Source organism: Musa acuminata, chromosome BXJ2-4, assembly GCF_036884655.1.
Source record: "Musa acuminata AAA Group cultivar baxijiao chromosome BXJ2-4, Cavendish_Baxijiao_AAA, whole genome shotgun sequence".
Classification (NCBI taxonomy): domain Eukaryota; kingdom Viridiplantae; phylum Streptophyta; class Magnoliopsida; order Zingiberales; family Musaceae; genus Musa; species Musa acuminata.
In genome coordinates this window covers 47021798-47031074 of record NC_088341.1, presented here as the reverse complement: position 1 = coordinate 47031074, position 9277 = coordinate 47021798, and the positions used below count along the sequence as shown (strand labels likewise).

Here is a 9277-nt window from a genome sequence, read left to right as displayed (position 1 = left end):
AAGACGATGAGCCTTTGGGCAAGTTTTTCTCCGCGGAGCTGGAATCGTGATGAGCTTACGACTCTTAGCTTTGCTTGTGTTCACAGGGCTGAGGAAGGAGGTGAGGTTGTGCACGTCCTGCGGGAGATGCTGCGGAAGCCCGACCCCGAGATCGGACGGCAGTCGCCGGCATGCAGCGCGATCGAACGGCGGCATGCAGCATGTTTCATTACATTGTGACGTTGAAACATGTTCGATTGGCTTCGTAGATGATGTCAATGAGGTACTAAAACAAAAAAACTGACATCTTTTGGGTGCGTATTCGATGGCGTGATCGACCTGTACTCTTACCAAACAAAACAAGTACCACAACGGCGACGAACTCTTCTCAGATAACTACACACACATGCACATCTACCTTATGAAATGCCAATGAACTCACATCTACCTTGATCAGCAGTTCAGATAACCACAAATTGACGTTCGATAAGGTATCAGAGACTTGCCATCTACGTATACGAAAGGACGTGTCACTGATAAAGACTAGTCGATCAATCAACACTACAGCTTAGAAAACATTGACTGATGTGCGCATGTGATGTTCGACCATCTTCATCACCACACGGGACTTTGAGAAGCCACGCGTCCTCATACGAAGAGATTTAGAATCGTCGGCTTCTCTGCTGCGGTCTGATCTCCACATCCTCCCTCGCTTATCGTTGTCACCGAGCTCGCTGACGTTGCCGATGGCGTCGACGCCCGCCGCTTGTTGTCCCCGCCGCCATCTGGTGACTCTGGCATCGGGTACAGCTCGCGAGTGGGAGGTCTCTTGGCATCATAATCTCTCCTCCTCTTCCTCGGTGGTGGCGAGGAGGAGGACGACGAGGACGAGACCCCTCTCCTTTGATACTCGTACAGCTCCTTCGCATCGGCTGCGCCGGCCAGTTCCGGCAGCGGATGAATGGTTCCACCACCAAGCACTGTCGCCACCGCCGCCTGGCACAGGTGCCAGTTCCCGGTCCACAGCAGCCCCGTGGCGCCGGTCACGGGGTTGATGGTGCGGCCGCACGCCTCGTAAAGCAAGGATCGGAAGGCAGCTGCAGGAGGGGACGCTTAGTTCCAGTCTTTTAGGACGACAAGAGAGTTCTATCAGGTAGACGTGAGCAGTACACACCGGGGCGACGGGGAAGAGGGACGGAGGAGAGGAAGGAGAGGAGGGTGGAGCGGCCGAAGAACTTGGCGACGAAGGCGGTGGCGTGAGCCTGCGCGCCGGCGCCGTCGATGCACTGGATACACGGCCGGAGGATGCAGGTGGCGCTGCAGCCCCTCCGCAGTACTCTGCAACCGTTGCAGCTCATCTTCTATCTATCGATCTCTCATCCGACAACGATCACAAAGGCACTCTCCTCCCCTGCTCTGTATATAGCGAGCGAGAGAGACAGAGAGGATCCGCCCGAGGCCATGGGGTTGTGAGAGCGACGCCAGCGGTGCGTGAGGTTTGTAGCTGGATCCGCCGTTCGATCGCGTTCATGAGCGGTGAGCGGTTGCTCGATCTGACGGTTGCAATTCCAAGAAACGGTGGGGGCGGCTTCGATGCATGGTTCGGATGCTGGAAAGGGTTGTTCCCAACGCAGCAGATGTTGGACCGGATCCCGATCGGATGTCGTGAGGGATTACGTAGGATGGATGGCGAAGAGAGATACATCCTCCGATCGTGTTTGCTTTATTTCCCTTAACACGACGGGATGAGAGCGAAACACATGCTCGACTGGTCCACCTAATGTATCACAAGAAACATAACAATATAATGTTATTTGTACGTATGATGTAATGTACATACATACATACATAAGTCATAAAAACTGCTTTGCTTACCGCCACACCCGTCCATAAATATAACTCATCCTTCGGGCCCGTGTCAGAGTTACATCATGTCGGGCCCGCAGCAATCTCCAATCGCAAGGCAGGTGAATGAAACGTGTAAAATGACAACAAAAATGACCCCGCAAGATCTGGGCCCCACTTCGCGGAGCGGACGAGTACCGGGTTTGGGGATCCGATCCATTAGGTGGACAGATCCGTCATCAGATGCACGGTCCGATTGTACCGGTATCGGATGATATTGGACGGTGGAAAAGACCCGATTCCAAGCCCCATTTAATAAGCCCGCTTCACACGACAGTGGCCGCAACAACCCCCAACCGCTCCCCTCCCCCTCCCACTCCCCCTTCCCCCGCGTCCTTGCTGCCGCCGTCGCTCTCGTCGGAATGATGGCCTCCGAAGGCGGTGAGGACTACCGCCTGACGCGGATCGCGTCCGCCATACGCGTCATTCCCGACTTTCCCAAGCCCGGTAATTCACGGATCTTGGAAACCCTGGCACCTTAGTGGGCTTCTTGAAAACCCCGTGTTGGGGATCGGGGTTTTGGGGCGATCAGTTGCGGGTTTCGCTGTTCTTGATGGGTTTAGTGTGGGTGTAGGTATCATGTTTCAAGATATCACGACCCTGCTGCTCGATCCCAAGGCGTTCAGGGATACCATCGATATGTTCGTGGAGAGGTACAGAGATCAAGAGATCACGGTTATCGCAGGTAATCGTGTTCACAGCATTCTTATAAGTAAATCTTAATGTAGTTTTATTATGCCAATGAGGTTTGCTGTATACCTTCTGTTTCGTTTGTGATAAGGGCATGGAAGATGCATGAACATATGCTTCCTTCACTATTCTTCTTGTTTACATCCTAAAGATGTTCAAGATAAGAATGACATGGGGTAATCTACGAATTCGAACACTAGAAAAACATCGAGTGAGGCTGAATTGCTACATTCTGAAGGCAGACCATCACGTTTCCCAAGATTGGAAGGGTAGAAGCCTAGGAAATTCTGGGTTCTTTTCTAGGATAAGCAGATTACTTCTCCTTTTGTGCCACTCTAGACGGTTATGGATGTTGAATGTTTTGGAAATTAAGCATTCTTTTCACCATTCATTTGCTTGTCGCCTCATTTTCTTGATTATGAATGATGTGGATACTGGAGGAACCAACAAAAGTAGTTGGTGACAGAACTTTTGATTCGACAAGCTTTTCTTTTCTTTTCTTTGTTTTAGATAGAATTAAAGTCAGATCCCCTTTTTAGTTGAATTCTATTGTACAATATGTTCATTTACTTAATCATATATTTTTTTAATTGCTGATATTGTCAGTGTATAAATATGATCATGTCTTTTCTTGTTCATCTGTTACTGCACAACGCATAATTATATCCACTAAAATATACTTGCATTAAGATGCCGTTCCTCAGTTTGATTTCTATAGTTTGAACAGGTGTCGAAGCAAGAGGATTCATATTTGGCCCTCCCATTGCATTAGCTATATAGGAGCAAAGTTTGTTCCTATGAGAAAGCCAAAGAAGCTTCCTGGTATGTTGTTCTCTTGCATCTTTTTCTTGTTAGAAGTGTGTTGCAAACAATAGCTAACCATTTATGCTGCTTACTAGGGGAAGTTATTTCTGAGGAATACTCCCTAGAATATGGTACAGACAGAATGGAAATGCATGTAGGAGCTGTACAGCCAGGGGGTCAAGCCCTTGTCATTGATAATTTAATTGCAACTGGAGGCACATTATCTGCTGCAATCAGGCTCCTGGGTAATTTGCCATTGATTCATTCTTCAAGCTGTTGGTTTTCCTGTCATAAGGTGCTTTTATATCCACTGTGTCATGGTTACATTGATCACTGCTCTAATGTGCAATACGATCATCCTGGAGGAAATTAATTGACAATGATGGAAATGCATGTTGAGGAACAGTCACATGAGTGTTTTAACCGCCTATTATGGTTAAAGGTGTCTATCTATATTTTGCAGTTATCTACGATAAAAGTTTTTCTTCCGCACAACTTAATTTAGGGAAAATAAATTGATGATAATGGAGACATATACAAAGAACAATCACCTTGGGAATATAATAAACACACATGATGGCTAAAGATGTTTTGATGTATTTAGTAGATTTTACCACAAAAAATGATATTGTATTTAAATAAGTTTTGAGAAGTTCGTTTTGTAATGTTAGATGTCATCAATTTTTAACCAAATGTTTTAATTAATACACATGCTTTTTGGTCAAGCCTGCATGCTTGTGTGTTGCTTCTTATTTTTGAGGATTTAAGTCATATTTTCTTAGCATTCAAAAGTAAAGCTCCATTTGTTATTTAATATTTGAAAAAAATAACACTAACATTCTTTTTCATTGGACTGAGGTTCTTCCTCTAGTAATGCCATCCATGTTCCAGTTGTATGATATTTTTTTAATGAAATTATTGCTTTAATCTGGCTTATCAACTGATATAGTGTTTCAAAGAATAATAATCTAGTTATCTGGAGGCAAGCATTAGTGCTAATGGTAGGTTACTTTACAGTTTCTTGGATGTTAGTTGTTCAAACCATGGAAACAACCTTTTTATCTGCTAAAGCTGGGTATTATTGATCATCTCAGGTTCAGATGGGATAATGAATGTATACTGCATCCGTAAGTTGGACCAACCGTCTAATGGGTCAGGATTCGTTGAACTGGATCTGACCGTTATGGGTTTTGAGTTGGATCGAGTAGGACAAAATGGGTTATGTCGGGTCGGTATTTTAAGGAATAATTTGCTTTATTTTATTTGCAAAAAGAAAAACAAAAGGATTCAATATTCCTTTTGATCAGCAGGAAACAAAAGAAAAACAAAAGGAAACACATATGCTCAGCAGGATCTATCAATGGGTTAGGATTTGTTGATCATGTTCCGATCCATATTCCTTGCAGGTCCCTCTCATATTATAACTTATTAGGTTGGCTTAATGAGTTCAGGTTTGAGATATCCACCTCTGTTGGTTCACAGAGAGAGGTAAGGGTGCTAAAATATGGCCCTTCTGGATTCCCTTATTTAGAAAAGCTCTGTGCGTTGTGTTGCTCTATTTTGAATATAAAGTTCTAATAACAAGCAAATTTATATCTATATTTGTCATGTATTGCACATCATGAAATCTTTTGATTTAGAAAAATAAAAAGTAGATCTGAAATCTTTGTTGGAGGGTTTAGGAAATTTATAAGGTTGCTAGATGAACGACAAGTCAAAACATGGTTTACGGTTGGAATTCCCAGCTGTACGCTGAGACTGTACAATTTGTGTTTAAGTTGCCACTCTTATAGAAGACACTTTTTCATGGTCATGTGTAGTGAAATAGGTTATGTTATTTATACATTAATACAATTTTGTTATTTAAGTATTTTGAAAGTTAGATAGGTTTCAGAAATCTTTAATATGAAGTGTTTTAAGCACAAAATTATTAGAACAAACGTCATATTCACTTGCAACCTTTGTAAATTATGCTGGCTGTCAAGTTCGAGTGATTTAAAAAATGGTCCTAGCAAAGTTCGAGTGATTTGTTGGTTAAGCTGCAATTCCTGGCTTAGGGGATGGATTATCTTAACAGGGCAGATGAATGCAGACCCTCTCTGCTATACGAACAGATTATGATTGTTTTTGTAGTACATGTTGTTATTGCTTTATATATTGTGTCCACTTTTAAAATCATTGTGCATGATGATTATGATTAAACGGTCAGCCATTTGAAGTCTTTTATTCGTTTAGGTTAACAGTACATGAGAAGCATGACTGACATTTAGATTATGATTTGCAGAGCGTGTTGGAGCTGAAGTGGTTGAATGTTGTGCTTGTGTCATCGAATTGCCAGAGCTAAAGGTTTGTCGTTCTCTCTGTCCAAAGCCTTTCTTACCAGTTTACCAGTTGATAAAAGATGTAAGCTTACACGTTCGCTGTTTAATTTCTTTATCTTTTGGGGAATAGTACTTTTTTTTTATTTGTACTATTTTTATTTGATAAATGCAGAATGAAATTTATTTCTTTTGTTGCTGGAACAGGGACGTGAGAGGTTAGGCAGTTGTTAAAGCGGCATAGTTTGCTCGGCGAAGTGCATTATTTGTTTCATCCATTTACAAAACAGTTGTACTGTGATGATAGCTTTTGTTGAACAAAATCAGGAGCTGCTCCCAATTACGGAAAAAATATATATATTAAAACTCTGTAAAAATACAAATTACAAAGTGTGTTTTGCAACTCAGAGAAGTCCAGTATTTTTAATCTATTTCCAAACAATATTTTGGCTAAATTTGCGGACGATCATTGATTCAAATATGTTTCACTGTTGGAAAGAGTCAGTTATTTAAAGCGTACAACATAACTGATTCCATGTTAATTTACTGCTAATATTAATTGACTCCAAATCCTAAACTTTCTTAGCCTATCCACTAATAAATAGCTGGGAAGATGAAAAAAAACAAAAGAAGAAGAAGAAGAGTCATCTGATCGTGTACGTCCATAACTCACACGAGTATTCGATGAATCTCGTTGGAGCTTTCTTCGTGCATTCCAGATTTTAATTCCCAGCCATTGGCGAGGCTAGACCTGATAGAACATGATCTGATATCAATATCCAGCAAGCGAAAACAAGAGAGGATGATGATGATAATGATGTTTAATCTAAATACAACACCACGCAACATATTCCGCCAATGGCATAATTTTGTCCGGATCTAAGAAACCATGATGTAGTTAAATTAATCCAAATGTCCTTCTTTCCGATAATATCAACAAAAGGAAATCCCTGCGCATCACAGGATGATGATGATGATGATGTTCAAGAAACCAAAGGGGGGGTCGCTGTGACCAAAAAACTTAAATCATTCCAGTAAAGATCAAGAACTTGGATCGAGAAGAGAAGCAAGCATATATATATATATATATATATATATATATATATATATATATATATATATATATATATATATATATATATATATATATATATATATATATATATATATATATATATATATATATATATATATATATATATTCATTACCCTAGAGATTCTTTGGAGCAAAAGGAACAAGGAACAGAAAGAAATAATCAAGTGTGAGAATTTGACCAATTCTTGGAACAAAACAAATGAATAAATAATTTTTTTTCCTTCAGAAACAATCATCAGGGCACCCAAGTAAGTTGCTCCCAAAAGAATAATGATAAGAATCACGTACGATTACCAAAATCGTTTCACACGCGAAATAAACTCGCAGAATGAGACACGAAATTCCCAAACAATACCATCCATCATAGATCATCCGGATTCAAATATCAACCAGGTGAGAAACAGAAGAGCATACCTACTTTTATTTAGTCTAAAGATAACATACGACGGCACGCTCTTCTTTGGACAGCTTAACATTTCACACTAAGCTCTTCCGCCCCTCCAATGCATAATATCATCGTCTAACGATCTATGCTGTTAAATTAGTCCAAATGTCTGTCACAAGACGTATTCAAGAAGCAAATATCATCATCTTTCCGATTAAAACCTCAAGGACAGCCCTCTTTTTTTACAAAAAGAAATGAAAAAACACAAAAGACCACTCCCTGCCTATCACAGGATTCTGTTCTAGGACCCTAAGGGGGATCGCTGTGACAGACAGACAGACAGACCTGGGGATTGATCACCAAAAAAGATAAACCCAAACAATGCGATAAAGATCACGGAATTGGAACAAGAAGGGAGCATACTCATTATTCTAAAGATTCTTGAAGAAAAGGAACAAGGAACAAAAAAAAAAGAACAGTTAATGCGATCAACAAGCGATCTTGATTCAACCACGACTCCGAAAATTCTTTGAAAGCAGAACAAATAGCCAGAGTTACTCCCTCTTGCTTCCGGTCCTTGTGATCCGAGCAGGTAGTGCAACGCAGAAGCAGTTATCGAGGGCAGGAGGACCTTCACCGTCCCAAGAGATCATTCGACCTCATATGATATAGTCGAACGAACGACGATGGAAACGGTACCAAGATCGATAAATAAATAAATAAAAACGACCCTAAACGAAGGAAGGAAGAAGAGAGGTCGAGGGGCATACCCTATCCCACGATGAGACTCTTGGGAGGTTGGTTGTGCCATCGGAGGAGGGATTGATTAGAAAGCTCAAACTATTCGACCTGGGAAGGCTCCTATGGAGGATGGGATCGAAAGATCCATGGAGGGTAGGGTTTATTCTTGTGGGAAAAGAGAAGAGAAAAGATGCAGAGGTAGACCGAGAGGGCTTTGGACAGGTCGGGCGGGGACGAGAGAGGGGAGAGCTCTCCTTTTAACTCGACTTTGTCACGTGCACACAGCCACCGACTCATAACGGCCACCGCCTCTAGCTGCTGCGTGACTCACCCCTGAAAACTGTGAGGGTGACCACGTCCGTCACTGGTCCCACGGTAGTCGTGCTCATATCACCGCGTAAAAATTTCTGTGATACAAGAACACTTGATGCAACTCATTGGAGCCTTCAAGAACTACTACTACTTCCCTGATCGAACAGCATCAGGAAAGTGCGAAAAAATAATTGATTTTTTAGAACACAAATTAGTTTGTTCCGATAGAAATATGGAGCCTATGGCTACAAAGATCCAGTTTGATGCGAAATAAGACGGGATTACCCATAGGTTAACGGACATGAGTTTTAAGCTATGTTTACGCTCTTTTACGGGCTAAGATAAAATTGCTCTCTCTGCTATTTTCCCGCCCATATTTTGTCGAAGAAATTACGCATTAAATCGATCCAAAGCTCAGCAAGAAATGGGATCAAGGAGCGATCTTAATCTGAAATGCTCCGAAGATTCTTGAAACTCGTAGGAACAAAGAACGGAAAGAAAAGCCCATCTTATTTTGAGTACTAGGAAGATTCTTGGAGACGAGAAAAAAAGACGAAGAACAGAAAGAAAAGCCGTGAATGAACGGGATCAAGAAGCCATCTCGACAAAGATTCTTGGGGAAGAGGACAAATCGATGATACCTGAGCCAAAGGAATTAGTCGGACCTTCCGATCCGAGGACAAATCGAGAGGTCGTCGCGGAAGCAGCAACGGGGCACCGATCCTCGGATGAAAACCGTCCCAGTAGAGCATTCGACCTCACGTCCTAGATAGAAAGAGCGGACGAACCCTAAACAACGGGTTCGAGATCAACATACGAAACCCTAAACAGAGGGAGGGGAAGCAGGGAGAGGGATCGAGGTGCATTACCTGTCGCAAGATGAGACGAGGAAGCGATCGCTGGAATCGGGGGAGGTGCCATCGGAGGAAGATTGGGGTGGGTTTCGATGAGACGGAGGGAGGAGCGAGAGAGCGGGAGAGAGGAGTCCAATCTCCATTTGTCCCACTTCCATCTTCCCTTTAGCATGCGGCCGACTTTGTCGTATTT

The 9277-nt window shown here is 42.4% G+C and overlaps 1 protein-coding gene, 1 long non-coding RNA gene and 1 pseudogene across 2 annotated transcripts; 1 reads left to right on the top strand and 2 right to left on the bottom strand.

Annotated features, from left to right (window-relative positions):
* Window positions 1-493: 493 nt before the first annotated feature.
* LOC135611323 (LOB domain-containing protein 37-like) lies at window positions 494-1400 on the bottom strand. Its single transcript, XM_065106999.1, has 2 exons — window positions 1154-1400; window positions 494-1076 (listed from the first exon to the last, which is right to left on the bottom strand). The coding sequence occupies exons 1-2, from the start codon at window positions 1335-1337 to the stop codon at window positions 628-630; spliced, it is 633 nt and encodes a 210-aa protein (XP_064963071.1). The 5' UTR covers window positions 1338-1400; the 3' UTR covers window positions 494-627.
* Window positions 1401-2156: 756 nt separating this feature from the next.
* On the top strand, window positions 2157-6111 carry LOC103983297 (adenine phosphoribosyltransferase 1-like; annotated as a pseudogene).
* Window positions 6112-6165: 54 nt separating this feature from the next.
* On the bottom strand, window positions 6166-8858 carry LOC135611321 (uncharacterized). The gene is made up of 2 exons (XR_010486513.1): window positions 7948-8858; window positions 6166-6447 (listed from the first exon to the last, which is right to left on the bottom strand). It is a non-coding gene; the product is annotated as an uncharacterized LOC135611321 (long non-coding RNA).
* Between the last annotated feature and the right edge of the window lie 419 nt (window positions 8859-9277).

Coding starts and splice junctions, on each gene's coding strand:
- LOC135611323 (XM_065106999.1), bottom strand. CDS start 1,337: ATGAGCTGCAACGGTTGCAGAGTACTGCGGAGGGGCTGCAGCGCCACC. Junction 1,077..1,153: donor CCCTCTTCCCCGTCGCCCCG/GTGTGTACTGCT, acceptor CCCCTCCTGCAG/CTGCCTTCCGATCCTTGCTT.